The 21,482-nt window shown below is 41.2% G+C and overlaps 1 protein-coding gene and 1 long non-coding RNA gene across 2 annotated transcripts in view; one reads left to right on the top strand and one right to left on the bottom strand.

The window, feature by feature from the left end:
- LOC108252763 overlaps positions 1–46 on the top strand; it is a 704-nt gene extending 658 nt beyond the window's left edge. The window contains exon 2 of the long non-coding RNA XR_003392352.1: positions 1–46. This exon is cut by the window's left edge and continues 67 nt beyond it. This is a non-coding gene — a long non-coding RNA (uncharacterized LOC108252763).
- Positions 1–20,768, bottom strand: part of LOC108252761 (cytochrome P450 6a2) — a 24,877-nt gene extending 4,109 nt beyond the window's left edge. The window contains exons 1-13 of the mRNA XM_026825801.1: positions 20,664–20,768; positions 19,947–20,088; positions 19,459–19,683; positions 18,186–18,443; positions 15,748–15,785; positions 14,923–14,998; positions 11,046–11,345; positions 10,653–10,747; positions 7,235–7,387; positions 6,491–6,503; positions 5,460–5,759; positions 1,920–2,156; positions 1,513–1,634 (exon numbers count right to left, since the gene is read on the bottom strand). Of these exons, the coding sequence (XP_026681602.1) occupies positions 1,513–1,634; positions 1,920–2,156; positions 5,460–5,759; positions 6,491–6,503; positions 7,235–7,387; positions 10,653–10,747; positions 11,046–11,345; positions 14,923–14,998; positions 15,748–15,785; positions 18,186–18,443; positions 19,459–19,683; positions 19,947–20,088; positions 20,664–20,765 (2,061 nt within the window). The 5' untranslated portion in view covers positions 20,766–20,768. The remainder of the gene's footprint in view (positions 1–1,512; positions 1,635–1,919; positions 2,157–5,459; positions 5,760–6,490; positions 6,504–7,234; positions 7,388–10,652; positions 10,748–11,045; positions 11,346–14,922; positions 14,999–15,747; positions 15,786–18,185; positions 18,444–19,458; positions 19,684–19,946; positions 20,089–20,663) is intronic.
- Positions 20,769–21,482: the final 714 nt, after the last annotated feature.

Consider the following 21,482-nt stretch of genomic DNA (forward strand, 5'->3'; position numbering starts at 1 on the left):
ACTCAAACCTACTACCTCTGTGACGCTTACACGACGGACCAAGCCCTTTCGTTCTCGGAACGGCTGGCTTTCTCAAATCCTGTCTTTCTTCTCTCTTCGCTTTCGGGACGATAAGACCTTGGCAGTTACAGTTCCCCCTATCCAACCTCTTAAAAAATAATCTATTCTATATTTCTTCTTTTATTCTGTGTTTTTCCAGATACCTGGGTAAATACGATAACGCCTCTCTGTCAGTGGAAGCCAAGATATCTCTCATCATCCGCCTCACTCAAACCTACTACCTCTGTGACGCTTACACGACGGACCAAGCCCCAGCCGAAATTAAAGCCAACGATGCCATCATCCTGCTAGTTATCTACCTTCTGCACGATCTCTACGTATTGGACAGCAAGTATATCCACTACATTCTGATATACATCCACTATGTGTCCACTAGGAATCATTACAACTTCAACTTGGAACTGCTCGCCCTCCACTATTATCATAGGATAGGTGAGTGTATTGTTTGTGTTGGTCTATATCTCTATGTATTGGATATCCACTACATTCTGATATACATCCACTAGGAATCATTACAACTTCAACTTGGAACTGCTCGCCCTCCACTATTATCATAGGATAGGTGAGTGTATTGTTTGTGTCGGTCTATGTCTCTATGTATTGGATATCCACTACATTCTGATATACATCCACTAGGAATCATTACAACTTCAACTTGGAACTACTCGCCCTCCACTATTATCATAGGATAGGTGAGTGTATTGTTTGTGTCGGTCTATGTCTCTATGTATTGGATATCCACTACATTCTGATATACATCCACTAGGAATCATTACAACTTCAACTTGGAACTGCTCGCCCTCCACTATTATCATCACCTACATTATCATCTACATCCACTATGTGTCCACTAGGAATCTATAGTGAGAAAAAAACAATGACTCCCTCAAATGGCCCAGAAAATATATCAGACCCAACCCACAGGATTTTGTGAAAAGTTCCGCGATGTATTTATAAAACTAGAGAACATAAAAACATCTCTTCTAAATTTGAAGAGCCTAACCAAGTAGGGTTCCCATGACAGCTGCCGAGTTCCCCCCGCTGAATAGCGAGGGATATCCTTTGTGTGAGGAAGGCAGCGGCCCTTTTGTCTAGTAGTTCTGTCAAACTTTCTTGACTTGGCGGGGCTGAGCGCTACCGCGCTTCTTAATATATACTCTGGCTAGAGTTTGGTGAACCTAAGCCACCGGGTTGAATTTAAACCGATTGTAATTGGTATATCTCTAGTAGCGCGGTCAAACTTTCTTGACTTGGCGGGGCGGAGCGCTACCGCGATCCTTAATACTCCGGCTTAACTTTGGTGAATTTAAGCCAATGGTCTCCCTCGGGGGCAGCCAGTAAGGTTTGTGTCTTGATGGGATAACGTCTCTCGGATTTGGAACAGCCTTAGAGTACTTTTCAATATTCTGGCTTAAGTTTGGTGAATTTAAGCCAATGGTCTCCCTCGGGGGCAGCCAGTAAGGTTTGTGTCTTGATGGGATAACGTCTCTCGGATTTGGAACAGGGAGTGACGCGATAGTTCAGGAGCACCTTGCTTAGAACCAGTTTCATTTGTAGAAACCCGAACCGTTTGCCTGAAATGAAAAAGGAAACTTTATTTATTGTACAATGTGTATGGTAAAGATACCATTATCTTGAAGCTTGAATTGAGAAATCGAAAATGAAAAAGAGAACGAAAGCCTAGTGTTCCTGAAAGAACTAACTTCAGTAGTGTATTGGTTTGCTGTTTGAAATCCCAGCGAAAAGGCTAAGCATAAAAGGCCTGTTTGATATTCCTCTAGTGTTCCTGAAAGAACTAACTTCAGTAGTGTATTGGTTTGCTGTTTGAAATCCCAGCGAAAAGGCTAAGCATAAAAGGCCTGTTTGTTTGAGAACCACTGCCCTATAGGATGGGTTAGCCTTGTAAGAATCTTTCCTGACATTCATGAAGTAGACGTGCTCCTTATTGGGTGAGGTGATGGAATGGATATTGATACCGCAGATGGTTTTGCAGACGAGGTCGGTGAAGATATCGCCCATGAAGACCTTAGTGGGGACATCTTTGGAGTCGGGAATGGTGGTGTGGAGATAGTCGATGAAATCGTTGGAGCATTTGTCTGGAGGGGGAAGTGGATTACAATACAATACAGAATACAATGTTTATTTTATTTGGTGTATATCAATAGCAAAACTGTTATACACAGGTCAATTACAATTAAAAAAGGAAACATTTAATCATACATAGGAGGATGTGGGTTGAATCTTCATGTGCATAAGCAACCACCGTGGCCGAGTGGGTATCGCACTAGGCTTACATGCCGGAGGTCCCTGGTTCGATTCCCAGCGGTGTCGAAGTATCGGGTCAGATTTTCGATGGCCAGTTTTTAGTGCCAAAACACGTTTTGAGGTCCCTAGAGCAGAAATACAAACTTTCAGCCATTGGTCCGTGTGTCTGTCTGTCCTTCTGTCTGTCTGTAAACAAAATATCTCGAGAACGGTAAGAGCTAGAAACTTGAAATTTGGCATGCAGCTGTCAAATGTGACTAGGATGCGACACGAAACTTTTGGTTAAGATCGGTGCAACGGTTGGCGGCATTTTACCGCTTTTTGGCGGTTTTCGGTGCATGCAGCTGTCAAATGTGACTAGGATGCGACACGAAACATGTTAAGATCGGTGCAACGGTTGGCGGCATTTTACCGCTTTTTGGCGGTTTTCGGTGTGATTCAATAATGTCTTGGGAACGGTATGAGCTAGAGACTTGAAATTTGGTATGTAGTCCACAAATGAGACTATTAAGACAAGAATGTAGCACAAATCTTTTGGTTAAGGTAGGTGCTGCGGTTGGCGGTATTTTGACCGCTTTTTGGCGGTTTTCGACCGTTTGATTCAATAATGTCTCGGGAACGGTATGAGCTAGAGACTTGAAATTTTGTATGTAGTCCACAAATGAGACTATTGAGACAAGAATGTAGCACAAATCTTTTGGTTAAGGTAGGTGCTGCGGTTGGCGGTATTTTGACCGCTTTTTGGCGGTTTTCGACCGTTTTTCGGCGGTTTTCAGGTATACTGACAAAACGGTTAGAGATATTGTAAAAGTTACTAAAGAACATAAAAATAAGCATCATTCAATAGGATAAGGAAAGTCGTGTGATTTTCACACCAGATTTTTTTTTCTGGCTTTCTTTTAAGTGGCATGGTCATCCACCCAGAGCTCTTCCACCCAACCCCTAATTTTTTCTTTAACTAAGCCTTTAAGATATTTCACCAGGGAGGTCTTGAATGTTCCTAGACAATATGAGTCCCTTAGGTATATTCCTATCAAGATCTCTTCTGTTTTCATACTTGGCAATAATTTAATGTTCATGGATAGATATGGTGTGTGATCAGGGCCTGGCAATAATTTAATGTTCATGGATAGATATGGTGTGTGATCCCCCCCCCTCAAACTTCATTTTTTCCCTTTATTGTAGGCCAGACCTTTATCTGAAAAATTGGAGCATCCCAACCCCCTCCCCCCGTACATTACTCTCGCGCCTCCCTCGACAAAATCTTGGCTACGGCCCTGTGTGTGATCATAGTTTGCGCTCACCAATGCAAATCCTTGGACCGTCGCCAAACGGAGCATACGAGCCGGGAACAATTTTGCTCTCGTTCTCTGGTGCAAACCGGTCTGGATTGAATTCCAGCGGGTCCGACCACAGTGCCGCATCCGTTTGTAGCGCGTACGTCGGGATGTGTACCAGTACGCCCTTCGGAATGACGTGCCGCGAGTCGGGAATGGCGTAGTCTTGCGTGCACTCGCGGAACAGGCAGTTCACTAGCGGATACAGTCGAAGTGCCTCTGCGGGGAGAGAAATAAGAAGAGTTAAATTTTATTATTAAGGAGCGCGGTAGCGCTCCGCCCCGCTTATTATTATTATTATTATTATTATTATTATTTATTATATATGTACCTTGTTTAGACTGCGGGAGTAAAGGGAGTTTTCAGTCTCATTTTGCCATTATAAGCAGGGTATATATTCTATTTTATTTGATTTGTAGATATTTAACCCATCCTCTAGGGCCGTTTGCCCTTACATTTAAGCCTCGTGGTGGGCTTTTTGTGTATGGCTATGGATTGAAGCTGAAATCTATACCTAAGCAGGTGAAAACCCAATTTCCCCATATCTTTATTTAAGAAGGTTGAATGAAAAGAAAAAAAAAAGTTTAAAAACACAGGGGATTGGAACACATCACGTACATTCAGGCACACTCCATTTTGTCAAGGGTCTATGTTTACCTTGCCCTTAGGATCAATTTAATTTGAAGAAACCATTTACCTACTGATGAAAATTTTGTAATGAAATAATAAGCTAGTGTTGTTTTTTTTTAGCGGCTTTAGCTTTTGCCGAATGGTGATGGCAGAAAGGTCAAGACGCTCGCCTGGTAATCAGGAGGGCGTGGGTTCGATCCCAGCCGAGGCATGGAATTTTATCCTCATTTATTTGAGAATTTGAATAAAAACAAGACCACAAGATTGTTCTACATCTACAGTTTCATTTGTGTGTTTAGAACTGAGTAGTAATGGTACACATCAACCTAGGTTTGCGTACTTGATTTACGTACCTAGGTATGATTGCAAAATCGCTTCATTACGCCCCCTAAAAAAAATTGAAATTTTTTTGCTTATGAAATCCGAAGTCTACGAAAAATTTCCAATAATATAGAACCAAAAAATATCATTTTACTCATAAAGGGGAGCGTACAGTCGGGTTAGATTTTCGATGGTCAGTTTTTAGTGCAAAAACACGTTTTGAGGTCCCTAGAGCCGAAATACAAAGTTTCAGCCATTGGTCCGTGTGTCTGTCTGTCTGTCTGTCTGTCCTTCTGTCTGTCTGTAAGCAAAATATCTCGAGAACGGTAAGAGCTAGAGACTTGAAATTTGGCATGCAGCTGTTAATAAACTGAGGAGCATTCGATGTAATGTAACCAAAGCGTACACCAGCGATTCTCAACCGGGGGTGCGCGAGAGACCCTTCGGTAGTATGCGAAAAAATTGAGTAATTGACGGACAAAATAAACAAAAATCATCTTAGGCATACCTTGCAAGCTACACCTCCTGTACTACCTAATAAAAACGAGACCACAAGATTGTTCTACATCTACAGTTTCATTTGTGTGTTTAGAACTCAGTAGTAATGGTACACATCAACCTAGGTATGCGTACTTGATTTACGTACCTAGGTATGATTGCAAAATCGCTTCATTACGCCCCCTAAAAAAATTTGAAAAATTTTTGCTTATGAAATCCGAAGTCTACGAAAAATTTCCAATAATATAGAACCAAAAAATATCATTTTACTCATAAAGGGGAGCGTACAGGAATGAATTAATTCCAGCTAAATCGGCGATCTGCCCGGCCCCACTGTGCGTCACTCACCAACAATCTCAAACGTGGCCTTCATCTTGGCCGTCGAGAACACCGTCACCATTTTGGTCCGCGCCGCCTTCCACTGCGGGTTTTGCATAAAGAACAAGTTGTTGCCCAGATAGTCGTTCGGTCCGACGTGAAACCCGCGGTCGTAGAAATGGGAGAAATCTTTGATGAGCACCTTCACCACCAGGGCGGGATCTTTGATGATGAGGGTCGGGCAAGTACCAATCAGGATGCCAAAGTAGCGGACTGACGCAGGGAAGCTGTGGTAGAGGTCGCGATACAGATGGGCCTGACAGATACGACCTGGAAACATTCAATAGTCAATGGTGGGGGTGGAAGAATTGGGAAAATTGTGTAAACAAAGATCTATGTGAGAAGGGGCTGTCCGGAAATGAGGTGCATAGCAGAGCGGACTGGAAGAGACTGACGCGAAATGCCGACCCCACTTGAGTGGGATAAGGAAAAGAAGAAATGGTTGAGTGAAATGGCTCCTTCAAGAGAACCCTGCCACTTAAGCCCAGACCCTAAACGTAACTGCCAATTTTCATCAAAATTAGACCAATTCTACAGAGACCGGGTCGAATAATTTGTAGGGAAGCTGTGGTAGAGGTCGCGATACAGATGGGTCTGACAGATACGACCTGGAAACATACAATAGTCAATGGTGGGGTGAAAGAGTTATTGCGTGTGGAAGAGTTTCAGTGATTGAGTAGAATAGCTCCTTCAAGAGAGCCCTGCCACTTAAATGAAAGCCAGAAGAAAGGCAGATCCCAAAACCAACACCCCGACTATAAAAGCATGGTGTTTACCCAAAGAAATCCTCATCAAAGATAGCAAAAGTTCACTCAGAGGCCCTCTTTCTCTTTCAGATAACCATTGAAAATACATAAGTGGACTTAGTAGGCCGTTACAGCAAGTGTGGTCGCGCTTTTACGTCCAAAGAGGGATATCCTTGATGGAATTTAAAATGTGTTTCTACCCGATTACCGATTGCATTACTAAAAATTCCGACAGTAAAATACAGCTGTACTTACCAGAAAGTACACTCAAGAAGTTGCCCACGGCAGGCAGGGCGGGAACATAGGGTATGCCACGTTTCTGCCAGTAATCCAATGAGCCTGAGGCCCATCTGTAGATGGAAATTAGACACAGTAGTAGAGTGGTCAAAAGTAAGAGTCCAATGAGCTCCATGATGGGGCACTAGAATACTTTCGTGCTGAACTTATCGTCTAACTCCAAACGCGGTCAAACTTTCTTGACTTGGCGTATAAATTGTCTAACCCTAATTAAGCAAACTAAAGCATTTAGATTTGTAGAATATTTAACTTTGTAAAAATTGTTCTATGAAAGAAGGAAGAGAAATTCTCAAAATATTACATGAACAAGGGAAAAATAAAACAAAATAAATTTAAATTATGTTCCTTACAAACTCCTATGAACGCGAGTCACTTGTTCAATTGTTTTGCCATGGAAGCCAGCAAAGGTATTGTAGAAAAATACTGGGATGCTCGGGGAAGAATGACCTAAAGGCACGTTCCCACTTGTTGGGAGTTCCATCCGATTTTTTTCCCCGAATGCCCTGTAGGTAATGTAATTTAAATGAGAGTGTTCCCACTACACACGACACGATTTTTTTCCGAACGACAAGTGGGAACAAACCTTTAATCTCCTTATTGATATATTTTTTCCCGGCCAGCACAAATATCAAGAAGTTCTGGACCTCCTAGCTTCGCCTCTGGGCAACATGCTACAGTCTTACTACACCGCCAGTCAGAAGAGAAGAAGTTGCCCACGGCAGGCAGGGCGGGAACATAGGGAATGCCACGTTTCTGCCAGTAATCTAATGACCCTGTGGCCCATCTGTAAATGGAGATTAACACCAGTAGAAGAGTGGTCAGAAGTAAGAGTCCAATGAGCTCCATGATGGGGTACTAGAATACTTTCGTGTTAAACTTATCGTCCAACTCTAAATAGAGCATATAAATTGTCTAACCCTAATCAAGCAAACTAAAGCATGTAGATTTGTGGAATATTATGCTTTGTAAAAATTGTTCTATGAAAGAAGGAAGAGAAATTCTCAAAATATTACATGAACAAGGGAAAAATAAAACAAAATAAAATTATAAAACAAACAACCTATAATAAAGAAATAAAATAATAATAATGAAACAAACACTTTGTTTGTTTCATTATTTTTGAAGTTTACCTAAATGGTAAACTAAAAAAAAAAAAAGAAAAGAATGTAAGTCTAATGAATACGAACACATTTAAACTCTTACAACCTGGAACAGTATTGGCAATTCAAACAAATACAAAAAACACTCTTGGTTATCGCCAGTAAAAGACCAAGGTATTAACTAACATCAGAGATAAGCTTATCGGATAAACTGCGAATCAACACTAGGAATAAGAAAGTAAAAATAGAAAATATTGCCTTCCTATCGAGGCAATATTTTCCCAGGAATAACAAGACATAATTATTACTTCAGTCCGACCCTCCGGGAATTTTTTAGCCCGTAGTTTATTCCATCGTGGTTAAAGAAAATCAGTACCTATGCACCTACCTAATTTGTTTAATATTCAGTTTATTATTATTGATTTAATTTTTGATTTTACTGGTAATGATTTAAAATCAAGACTGGAGCCCGTTTTCCCTTTATTCCTTTTAAGTCTTCCATCCATTTATTGGCCTTGCTCGGCGTAGCTAAAATCGGTCTTAAATTATCGACTGAATAAGTGTTATCTAAAACTTTCTCGCTTTGAGTTCATAGGTCGTCGCGACAAATTTCGAGATCAGAGCTCATTTGTTTGAGAAAATGTGAAAAAAATCCCCCAAAAACCATTTTGGCTTTTTGGTTTTCTGGACAAAATTTGCACCACCACTTTCGTTTTCCTGGTAAAAAGACCTTTAATTTGATATATAGGTCGACCAGGTTTGTATAAGTCCTTCTATGGATCTATGGGGACAGACAGACACACGGACACCGAAGCGAATACAATAGCCGGTCCACTTGTAGAACACTTTTCGCGCGGGATGACGGATCAGTATAAGGTACCTAGTCTTAAGCCCTTATCACACCCGGCGTAGTTCGTTGACCCCATTCAGGGCTATGAGTGTATTTAAAGAATATCGACTTCCACCGGCCGGGGCCGAGGCCCACCGCAACGCCCGTTCGCGAGTGTACGGTGGTCAGTAGCATTGTTTTCTGTAGCTGTCTTTTGGATCGTGCGCGCGAGTTTCATCTCGATCGCGCACTCATCTCTTTTAGCGTCACTGGCTCAGCTCTGACCGTGCGCTCTCTGCGCAACGCCGTATTGTGTCAATCATGTGAGGCAAGCGGCCTGGAAAACTCGGCCAGTAGTTTCCAGGCAGCCCCATTCAGGGGGATCTGGTCTAGAGGGATTTCGCCACCAACTGTTAGGTCTAAGGCTAGCATGGCATCATTTCTCTTATCCTCATATCGAGGGCATGGGTGGTGCCTCGGATTCTTAGTAGTTCTCTAGCCCAGTTCCGGAAATCGATCAACCTGGGACGTGTGACGTCACTTCAAGATGAACAAATGAAAATGTGTGACGTCAAGCCAAAGTTACGGACGCTTGCTAGGTATTATTCTATATTGGATTTTGGGACCTTTACGTAAAAAGAAATAAAATAAAACATTATTTTTCAATTTTTATTTATTTGACGTTATTTTGCTCACCACATTGGGACGTTATGACGTTACCTGGAAGCTCAAAGTTATGCTCGCTATTTATTATGCTCCGCTTCTGGCAACACCGCCAAATATTAACTTTTGTTTTTGGCACGAAAATTTGAAAATGAGAAAAAGTTTTTGAGGTTAGAAATTTTCGACCTCTCGTCTGCGGTCTGGATAATCCTTTTTTGGAGACGAGTTTTCTCCCAGTTTCCTCCTTTTCCAAGCGAGATTTAAACCAAATTTCTTCTTAATTCGGACTTTATCTTACTCCTTTGACCAATGTTAAACCGTTGTTCAAATCCTTCCGCCGGCTCTGTTTGTTCCATCCAAAAAATGCCTTTGGTTTTTTAGCTAGACATCTTTTCACTGCTGAGTGATAATCTAAATCTAGGTATTGAATTACACTGTGAATTCTGTTGATTTATTTTTAATTCCTTGATATTTTTCCGGCCTAACTTATCCGTCAATTGGGTGATGAGAAAATGTCATCCAAAAACAGCAGTGAAAGTATGATAGCTGAAAGACGGCTTAGACCCATCTATGGTAAGTCGGACTGGGAACTCATTCCTTAAAATGAAAATGACTGAAAATGGAAAATTGGTAATATTTTTTTTTTCTTTTTTTATCAATGCTGTTAACTGTTATGCACAATGGACGGTAATTATGCAGAAGTCATGTCCGTGGAAAAGAAAAGCTCCTTTTTGTATTTAACCTAACCCTATAATAACACTAATCACTGCTCTAATTGTGAAAACTCCTTTGTGTTTAATCTAACCCTTTAATAACACTGGTCACTGCTTGTTTGTGCCAGTTCCTTTGGTAGCAACATTCCACGGATGTGACTTCTGCACAAGTACCCAATGAACAATAAAGGACAAGGAGAATTATTCAGAAGCCAAAACAGTGAAAAATAAAGCTCTTTTTTGAGTGTAACCTCACCCTGTAATAACACTGGTCACTGCTCATTAGTGACAGCTCCTTTTTGTAACAATTTTCTATTGATGTGACTCTTGAATGAGTACCCAATAAAGTTGTTACATTGGTGTAGACTTTTTTTTATCCAGTGATTTATGTAAGTCAAACTCTTAGCTGATTGACTGATTTTAATCTCTTCTAATTAGTTGTCTTGAGTTTAAGAGCTATTTAAACTCAGACTGTCATGCTGGTTAATATCTTTCAGATTTACTTGACTTCAACAATAACAAAAAGGCAATACAAGAAGCAGATCGGGTGCTGAAAAAATCTCCGGACTTGGATTGTGCAAAGGTTTTGAAAAGTTTAGCCTTGCTACGTCTCGGGAGAGATGCTGATGCTGAGCAACTTCTGGAAACTGTTGCCAAGAGAGCTCCGTGTGATGATCCTACTCTGCAGGCAATGACCATTTGCTACCGAGAACTCCGCTTACGTAAGACATTACTTTCTATTAAAGTTATCTAATTATTTGTTGTGAAGCTGTGAAGTGAGTCTCTTACCAATTTAGTGAATGTCACAGCATTACAAAAACTGTACTAGAAATCAAAATTGGGATATCTGCACATGTTGTGTAGTGTGGTGAGCACTTGACTAGGGAGAGTGCTAGTTTGATTATAAACCCTGAATGCAATAACACATTTTAGTGTTAACCATAACTACACTAAATTCTATGTCTTGATATGGACTTGAACTACCAATCTCCAGGTCCAGAGTCCACCATGCTAACCACTACACCACTGAGGTTGGGTAGCTTGAATAAAATAATCAGCCTATATTGATCTGTCCAGCTCCAAAGGGTAGCCGTTACTTACTTAGAAGATCTTAGAGCAGTGAGTGTTCAACTCTTGTCACTTGATCTCTCTACAACTCCAACGACTTATGTACATAGTTACCTCGCGGCTCATGGACCGTCACTCACCAACAATCTCAAACGTAGCCTTCATCTTGGCCGTCGAGAACACCGTCACCATTTTGGCCCGCGCCGCCTTCCATTGCGGGTTTCGCATAAAGAACAAGTTGTTGCCCAGATAGTCGTTCGGCCCGACGTGAAACCCGCGGTCGTAGAAATGGGAGAAATCTTTGATGAGCACCTTCACCACCAGCGTAGGGTCCTTGATGATAAGGGTCGGGCAAGTACCAATCAGGATGCCAAAGTAGCGGACTGACGCAGGGAAGCGATGGTAGAGGTCGCGATACAGATGGGTCTGACAGATACGACCTGGAAACATACAATAGTCAATGGTTGGGTGAAAGTTTTAGTGCGTGTGGAAGAGTTTCAGTGATTGAGTAGAATAGCTCCTTCAAGAGAGCCCTGCCACTTAAATGAAAGCCAGAAGAAAGGCAGATCCTAAAACCAACACCCCGACTATAAAAGCACGGTGTTTACCCAAAGAAATCCTCATCGAAGATAGCAAAAGTTCACTCAGAGGCCCTCTTTCTCTTTCAGATAACCATTGAAAATACATAAGTGGACTTAGTAGGCCGTTACAGCAACTCTACAAACTTGGTAGACTCCATAGAACATAGAGGGTGGTCTCACAAAAAAGTCTATAGTGTATTGGCACCTTTTACTACACTTGATTTCACTAATGTACTTCTTTTTTTCTCCGTTCTTCTCCAGGCTTCTAAGACAGAGGACAATATCAGTAAATCTATCACACTACCTTTAGCCGAGAGAATGGTAAAGAAGTTTATTGATGAGAACCGAATAGACGCGGAGCAAGAGGTTCAGTTGTATGTCATCATACTAGAAATGCAAGTAAGAACTTTTTTTTTCTCTTGTGAAGATAAAATTGGTTGCATGGATTATCCCTCATGTTCCTTACAAACTCCTATGAACGCGAGTCACTTGTTCAATTGTTCTGCCATGGAAGCCAGCAAAGGTATTGTAGAAAAATACTGGGATGCTCGAGGAAGAATGACCTAAAGGCACATTCCCACTTGTTGGGAGTTCAATCCGATTTTTTTCCCCCGAATGTCCTGTAGGCAATGTAATTTAAATGAGAGTGTTCCCACTACACACGACACGATTTTTTTTTTTGAACGACAAGTGGGAACGAACCTTTAATCTCCTCTTTGATTTATTTTTTCATGGCCAGCACAAATATCAAGAAGTTCTGGACCTCCTAGCTTCGCCTCTGGGCAACATGCTACAGTCTTACTACACCGCCAGTCAGAAGAAAATAGACACCCTGATAGCCATGAAACAGTGGGACCAAGTGAACCTTTATCTTAAACAGGAGCTTATTGTGTAAGTTAAAAACTAGATACAACTTCTATTAAAGCCTGTGTGCAATAGTCCTACACACTGGACTCCGCACTCAGGAATTTCGTCAGAAAAGACCCCCATTTCAGTGTAATGTAATGTCTATTAAATCCTTCTCTGCCAGCCTAGTTAGCTTAGTTGGTAGTGCGTCTGCCTTGTAAGCGCTAGGCCGCGGGTTCGATTCCCGCCCGGGGCGGATTTTGTTAAAGCCTTTGTGCAATAGTCCTACACACTCAGGAATTTCGTCAGAAAAGACCCCCATTTCAGTGTAATGTAATGTCTATTAAATCCTTTATTTTTATTTATTTGTAAGTAATAACAATTTTACAATACATGTTAAATAATCCACAGTTTGATACTTAATAAATGACTAAGGATATATCTAATATGAAATATCTTAAGGATGGATTACTTATCTTCAAATTAAAGTTAGATTACCCATACTAAAGGTCATAATGTTGTATGACCTTTGTATTATGGGTAGTGACCTTAGTATTATGGGTCCTTCTCTTTTAAAGTTTATAGTTCCCGCCCTGTTTGTGATATTGACCTCAAACTTGTACCAAAGTACTGTGTTTTTCAAGGTTTTTCTTCGGTGTGTTAAAAGTTGGGGGTTCTCATTTAAGATTTCAAAGTGGAACCCTCTGGGGCCGTCCCTGATAACGTTTAAAAAAATGAAACCCAGCGGAAATTGTTTCCCCGTGAATATAACTAGTGGTTCTGTGAACTGTAGACCTCGCTCGGATTCTTTTGCATAAGCTGAGACATTGGCTAAATGGGTGACCCTACGTAATACACATGTGTATCAAAACAGAAGTAAAAGTATCTACAAGTCTTATGTAGGTACTTGTATCCTATATATAAAACAAGCTGGGCCCGTCCCTCCGGAATTTTTTTAGCCCGTAGTTTATTCGATCGTGGTTAAAGAATACCTATGTACCTACCTAATTTGTTCAATATTCAGTTTATTATTATTCTCGATTTGATTTTTTAATTTTACTTTCATGTTATGATTTAAAATCAAGACTAGAGCCCGTTCTCCCTTTATTCCCAATATAGTGTGCAAGTCACCCATCCATTTATTGGCCTTCCTCGGCGTAGCTTAACATAGGTAACGCTAAAACCGGTCTTAAATGATCGACTGAAGTGTTATCTAAAACTTTCTCGCTTTGAGTTCATAGGTCGTCGCGACAAATTTCAAGATCAGAGCTCAATTGTGTGAGAAAATGTGAAAAAAAAATCCCACAATTACTCAATTAACTTTAAGTCACCCATCCATTTATTGGCCTTGCTCGGCGTAGCTTAACATAGATAACGCTAAAACCGGTCTTAAATGATCGACTGAAGTGTTATCTAAAACTTACTCGCTTTGAGTTCATAGGTCGTCGCGACAAATTTCAAGATCAGAGCTCATTATTTTGTGTGAGAAAATGTGAAAAAAAAAAAAAAAATACAATTACCCAATTAACTTTAAGCCACCCACCCATTTATTGGCCTTCCTCGGCGTAGCTTAACATAGGTAACGCTAAAACCGGGCTTAAATGATCGACTGAAGTGTTATCTAAAACTTACTCGCTTTGAGTTCATAGGTCGTCGCGACAAATTTCAAGATCAGAGCTCATTATTTTGTGTGAGAAAATGTGAAAAAAAAAAAAAAATTCGTCTCGTGTCCACGGGTAGCGCTAATGTGCCCAATGACGTAACAAATAGCGCTAATGTCCCCAATGACTTAACAAATAGCGCTAATGTCCCCAATGACACAACAAATAGCGCTAATGTGCCCAATGACGACAGCGCTAATGTCCCCAATGATGTCATAACGAGCGCGGATCTCAGTTTCGAGTCTTGCGCTCAGTATTTGTCGATTTTGGAAGAGAAAAAGGTGGCGCTTTCTCACAAGTCGAGGGCGGTACATTTGGTACGGCTAGAATTCTATGTTAAGCTGAGAGAACATGAGAAAGAGATCGGTGAGTACTTGGCTTTTAAGTTTTACCTCTAAAAACTCATCGTATAATTTTAAGGATGGATTTCACCAATATTTTTTCAGTCCCTAGAAGGCCTGTTAATCTAACAGCCCGTTAAGTTCCATTTGATTTGTATAGGCTTAACAGGGCAGTTAAGCAAACAGGCTGTTAGAGACTAAAAAGAAGGTTGTTGAAACCCACCGTAAGACAACTAAGGATTTAACAAGAAAGTCTAGTTAGCTTGGAGGGTAGCGCGTCTGCGCTAGGTACGAACCTTATCCGTTCAGGATAAAATCCACCCCGGGCGGGAATCGAACCCGCGACCTACCGGTTACAAAGCAAACGCGCTACCAACCAAGCTGACTAGGCTGGCTTAGACCTCCTTGAAATTAAATAAATTTGACTTTAACAAAAAATAAAAATAATTGAAGTTAAATATAAATATCCTCTCTCATACCCTCAGCTGCCAACACAAACTCAACACGTTCGCTGCCACTGGCCGACTCCGTCCTAGGCGCTTCTCTCGTCGACCTCCTCCTCTCCTACTACAAATTATTCGGCCACACACCATGCTGCCTGAAGGACCTGCAGAAGTACCTGGCCCATCTGAGCCCGGAGGAAGTGAATGTGTTTTCGGACGCACTGTGGAAGATGAATAACATAGAGGGGAAGGAGGAGTATGTACCGACGGATAGGAAGTCCATGTTACAGTTCATATCGTGTCTACAGTTTAACAGGCGTTTTTGGCACGAAAATTTGAAAATGAGAAAAAGTTTTTGAGGTTAGAAATTTTCGACCTCTCGTCTGCAGTCTCTGGATAATCCTTTTTTGGAGACGGATTTTCTCCCAGTTTCCTCCTTTTCCAAGCGAGATTTAAACCAAATTTCTTCTTAATTCGGACTTTATCTCACTCCTTTGACCAATGTTAAACTGTTGTTCAAATCCTTCCGCCGGCTCTGTTTGTTCCATTCAAAAAATGCCTTTGGTTTTTTAGCTAGACATCTTTCCACTGCTGAGTGATAATCTAAATCTAGATATTGAATTACACTGTGGATTCTGTTGATTTATTTTTAATTCCTTTTTCCGGCCTAACCTATCTGTCAATTGGGTGATGAGAAAATGTCAGCCAAAAATAGCAGTGAAAGTATGATAGCTGAAAGACGGCTCAGACCTATCTATGGTAAGTCAGACTGGGTTTGGTAAGTCGGAATGAGTTATTCCTTAAAATGAAAATGACTGAAAATGGAAAATTGGTAATATTTTTTTTTCTTTTTTTTTATCAATGCTGTTAACTGTTATGCACAATGAACGGTAATTATGCAGAAGTCATGTCCGTGGAAAAGAAAAGATCCTTTTTGTATTTAACCTAACCCTCTAATAACACCAATCACTGCTCTAATTGTGAAAACTCCTTGCATTAAACCTAACCCTATAATAACACTGGTCACTGCTTGTTTGTGCCAGTTCCTTTGGTAGAAATATTCCACGGACATGACTTCTGCACAAGTAGGTACCCAATGAACAATAAAGGACAAGGAGAATATTATTCAGAAGCCAAAACAGTGAAAAATAAAGCTCCTTTTTGAGTGTAACCTCACCCTGTAATAACACTGGTCACTGCTCATTAGTGACAGCTCCTTTTTGTAACAATTTTCTATTGATGTGACTCTTGAATGAGTACCCAATAAAGTTGTTACATTGGTGTAGACTTTTTTTTATCCAGTGATTTATGTAAGTCAAACTCTTAGCTGATTGATTGATTTTAATCTCTTCTAATTAGTTGTCTGAGTTTAAGAGCTATTTAAACTCAGACTGTCATGCTGGTTAATATCTTTCAGATTTACTTGACTTCAACAATAACAAAAAGGCAATAATTACCAAAGTTTGAGACCAAAATTGGATCTGGGACACTAAATTTCAAGGATCGACGTGTCTTGATTCAAGGAACTCAAAATTTCAAAGTTCATGAAAATCGGACCAGGAAATCGCGAATTATAGCGGAACAAACACACAAACATCTAAACTAAATGCAAAACGGTCGAGTTAAAATAATAGACCTTCACTGCGTTCGGTCAATGAGATACCTGTTTCAACGTTTTTGGACATTGAAATCCATTCTCGAGATATTTCGAGTGGTTCGTTTTTTTCTATACACCCTGTATGTGTATATGTATTATTGACGTACTTACTGACGCAAATTATGAATTGTTTCCCCTTCGTCAGGTCCGACTCGTGGCACAACTATGTCAATTATCTCACGTCAGTATTTCATCTCGTGTCCACCGGTAGCGCTATCGTCCCCAATGACGTAACAAATAGCGCTAACGTCCCCAATGACGTAACAAATAGCGCTAATGTGCCCAATGACGACAGCGCTAATGTCCCCAATGACGTCATAACGAGCGCGGATCTCAGTTTCGCGTCTTGCGCTCAGTATTTGTCGATTTTGGAAGAGAAAAAGGTGGCGCTTTCTCACAAGTCGAGGGCGGTACATTTGGTACGGCTAGAAAGTTATACTTAAATTGATACAAAGAACACAAGACTAGAAAAATTTAATTAATCACAGAAAAGTTTTATCACACACATTCACGTGTCTGGCGGTTTAAGTTTGTCTTAGGGTTGTATGACCGCATTCTTTAGAGAAAACTACGATATACGAGTACCTATAGTGAGCGAAAAAAGACTCCCTAAAATAGCCACAGAAACCAGAAAAATATCAGACCCAACCCACAGTTCCGCGATGTATTTATAAAACTAGAGAACATAAAAACATCTCTTCTAAATTTGAAGAACCTAACCAAGTAGGGTTCCCATGACCGCTGCCGAGTTCCCCCCGCTGAATAGCGAGGGATATCCTTTGTGTGAGGAAGGCAGCGGCCCTTTTGTCTAGTAGCTCTGTCAAACTTTCTTGACTTGGCGGGGCTGAGCGCCACCGCGCTTCTTAATATATACTCTGGCTAGAGTTTGGTGAACCTAAGCCACCGGGTTGAATTTAAACCGATTGTAATTGGTATATCTCTGTCCAATTGCCCTCACAAGGCTTAAGTGCACTCCAAGCATTGAGCCGCAAAAAAACTTCAAACCCGGAACCTTTGAATTGAAATTGAAATGGATTTATTGATCAATCAATTGTTACATTATACTCCGGCGTGTTATCCACGGAAGGTTTCCTGACCTTTTTTTTCCTAGGTACTCACGAAAAGCCCAATTGGAGGCTTAGGTGAAAGCCCAATTTGAGGCTTATGTGTAGGGGCAAACAGCCCTAAAGCAGTGGTTCTCAAACTGTGCTCCGCGGAGCACCAGTGCTCGCGAAGAGCTTCCAGGTACTCCGCATAGTTTAAATTTTCTTACCGCATTAAAAAAAAAAAAAAAAAAACAAGCATCATTCAATAGGATAAGGAAAGTCGTGTGATTTTCACACCAGATTTTTTTTTCTGGCTTTCTTTTAAGTGGCATGATTATCCACCCAGAGCTCTTCCACCCAACCCCTAATTTTTTCTTTAACTGAGCCTTTAAGATATTTCACCAGGGAGGTCTTGAATGTTCCTAGACTTTATGAGTCCCTTAGGTATATTCCTATCAAGATCTCTTCTGTTTTCATACTTGGCAATAATTTAATGTTCATGGATAGGTATGGTGTGTGATCAAGGCCGTATTTAGGAAGGGGGGGTCAGGGTGCCCCCCCCCTCAAACTTCATTTTTTCCCTTTATTGTAGGCCAGACCTTTATCTGATAAATTGGAGCATCCCAACCCCCTCCCCCCGTACATTACTCTCGCGCCTCCCTCGACAAAATCTTGGCTACGGCCCTGTGTGTGATCATAGTTTGCGCTCACCAATGCAAATCCTTGGACCGTCACCGAACGGAGCATACGAGCCGGGAACAATCTTGCTCTCATTCTCTGGTGCAAACCGGTCTGGATTAAATTCCAGCGGGTCCGACCACAGTGCCGCATCCGTTTGTAGCGCGTACGTCGGGATGTGTACCAGTACGCCCTTCGGAATCACGTGCGGCGAGTCGGGAATGGCGTAGTCTTGCGTACATTCGCGGAACAGGCAGTTCACTAGCGGATACAGTCGAAGTGCCTCTGCGGGGAAAGAAATAAGAAGAGTTGAATTTTATTATATATGTACCTTGTTTAGACTGCGGGAGTAAAGGGAGTTTTCAGTCTCATGTTGCCATTATAAGCAGCGTATATATTCTATTTTATTCGACTTGTAGATTTTAACCCATCCTTTAGGGCTGTTTGCCCCTACAGCCAAGCCTTGGAGTGAACTTTTTGTGTGTGGATTGAAGCTGAAATCTATACCTAAGCAGGTGAAAACCCACTTTCCCCATATCTTTATTTAAGAGGGTTGAATGAAAAGAAAAAAAAAGTTTAAAAACAGAGTGGATTGGAACACATCACATGCTTTCAGGTTCAGGCACACTCCATTTTGTAATGAAACAATAAGCTAGTGTTGTTTTTTTTTTTTTAGCGGCTTTAGCTTTTGCCGAATGGTGAGGCAGAATATAGAAAAAAATATCTTTTTGTATTAGCCATACACCGGGGTGGTTATTTTTAGCTATGTTTAATAAAATTGGCTCGTCAACCATCGTGAGGACTTGGGCTTGTTCTTTAAGAACAGAGAGAACCCAGAGAACCCTACAGAGAGAACCCCTAGGCTGGTTAGGGTTAGCTGTTCTCCTCCCTGTTTATAGACCCACAGCTAGACACTAGTCTACTCTCTGTTTAACGTCCCCTAGCCAGACTTCAGGCGGACCTGTTTAGGTGTACCTGTTAGGTCTACCTGATAGCAAGTGGTCGGCTTTAGACGAGAAAAAGTCTTACTATGTCTTCAATCCGTCTCGATATTTTTGCTCATGACTGTCTGTATTATTATTATTATTATTATTATTATTGTGTCAAGGCGGTCTCTTCCTGATCCCTTATGTGCCGCGTCCATTTTAATTTAGGACTATTGCACTGCCTTTGAACATGGTTATTGGCTCTCCCCCATTTCAAACACTCCTGATCCTCTTGCGAAGCTCAGGAGTGGTTTGATTGGGTTCACACCACTCCTGACTGTCTGTAACCTGTGTATTTCTATTTTCTTCCATACCTGATATAACTTGCTCCAAATAGGTCATCTTGGCCAGGTCTTCATACGTAACCTTTCCTCCGCCCTCCTTGTAAACCTTCTGCACTTCCCGTCTAGCTTTATCCTGTACCTCCTGGTTATATGCCAACTCATGTAGAACGTTGGTAGATGTTGAACTGGAGGTCTCGTGACCGGCTAGTATTAGGACGAATACCCCGGAGACCACTTCTTGCATCCGGATGACACCTGGGCGGAAAAAGTCGGTGAATTAATCATAAAGATGCGACAATCAATATAAGGGACTCACAAAGTCTAGGAGCATTCAATACCTATCTGGTGAATTAAAGGCTCACAGCGAAAGAAAAATTCCCGGACCTAGCGCTTACAATAAAGCAAGATAACTAGGCTCCAGAAGAAGTCCATTCATAAATTTGGTCCATGTCAGTTACGTTCAGATTCGCGTAACATCGTTTAGACTCGGGTAACATCGTTTCCACTCGTGTACTTACGTTCCGACTCGGGTAACATCAAGTCCTTTTCATACAGTTCGATCATAAGTTGCAGATAGTCCACTCTCTTCTCTGCCTGTGCCTTCTCTTGTTTCCTCATCTCAATCGATGTTGTAGTGAGCTTTGTGAAATAGTCGGCCACCTGGGAGATAAACAAAGTAGGGGATAAATATAATAATCAAATAATGAATTCTTTGTGGTAAGGCAGAGAGCTTCTGCACAACTTTTGTGGCCATCACAGCATTACTAAGTGCCCCCTTTACTGTAATTCTCATCTACTCGTATCATCAACTTACACTGGTAATGCCGCCACTGGTCACTACTCGATTGTCCTCACGAGCCTAAGTGCACCCCGAACTTCAAACACAGAGTCGAAAAAACTCCGACCCCGCCGGGAATCGAACCCAGTACCTCCGGAGTGCAAGCCTAGTGTGATACCCACTCGGTCACGGAGGTTGTCTGACTCTGACCACAAGAATCATTTTTTGACCCCCAAAAAAGGGTGAAATCAGCCCTCAATATCCTGTCATTCAGGAGCGAAATGAAATCGAAAAGGTGGAAGTTTTCAAAAGACACAAACCTCTTGCGGGAAGAGAGTGAAGTGTACGGCCAGTTTCGGAAAGAAGAAGCTGAGTAAGGGTGAAATCAGCCCTCAATATCCTGTCATTCAGGAGCGAAATGAAATTGAAAAGGTGGAAGTTTTCAAAAGACACAAACCTCTTGCGGGAAGAGAGTGAAGTGTACGGCCAGTTTCGGAAAGAAGAAGCTGAGTAAGCTTCGGATGAATTGGAACAACCCGGGAGCGAAGCAGACCTTCATGAACCAAAATCAATCAAATCTTGAATTAAAAAATCAATGAAATCAAATCTTGAGCTAAAAATCAATCAAATCATGAATGTGATCAAAATTCCGGTTAGGTGGAAGAGCTCACTAGGTGAGAATCCTGATGCCAATAAAGCTTTACAAAAAAAAAATAAATAAATAAAAAAAATAAAAATAAAATAAAAATGTGGAAAAGCAGAGCCTTTTCATAACTTTTTGAGCATATCACAGCATTACTAGTGTCTCCGTTGAAACCAAACCCCCTTCACCCAAACACAACCTTCTACTCTGCTAACTGTCCATAAGGCAATTCCTCTTATGGATGTTTTTTTTTCCTCTTCTGCTTCATGCTGTCCAATTGCCCTCACAAGGCTTAAGTGCACTCCAAACTTCAAGCATTGAGCCGCAAAAAAACATCGAACCCGGAACCTCCGGCGTGTTATCCCCGGAAGGTTTTCTGACCTTTGTTTTCCTACTCTTAAAAGCCCAATTTGAGGCTTAGGTGAAAGCCCAATTTGCAGCTTATGTGTAGGGGCAAACAGCCCTAAAGCAGTGGTTCTCAAACTGTGCTCCGTGAAGAGCTTCCAGGTATTCCGCATAGTTTAATTTTTCTTACCGCATTAAAAAAAAAAAAAAAAAAAAAAAAAAAAAAAAAAACGCCAAAAATTTTTTTTTAAAAGGGGGAGTTTTGGAAAAAGGCGTGAAAAACGAGTC

The sequence above is a fragment of the Diaphorina citri genome, unplaced genomic scaffold (genome assembly GCF_000475195.1).
Source record: "Diaphorina citri unplaced genomic scaffold, Diaci psyllid genome assembly version 1.1 scaffold820, whole genome shotgun sequence".
In the NCBI taxonomy this organism is placed as follows: Eukaryota; Metazoa; Arthropoda; class Insecta; order Hemiptera; family Psyllidae; genus Diaphorina; species Diaphorina citri.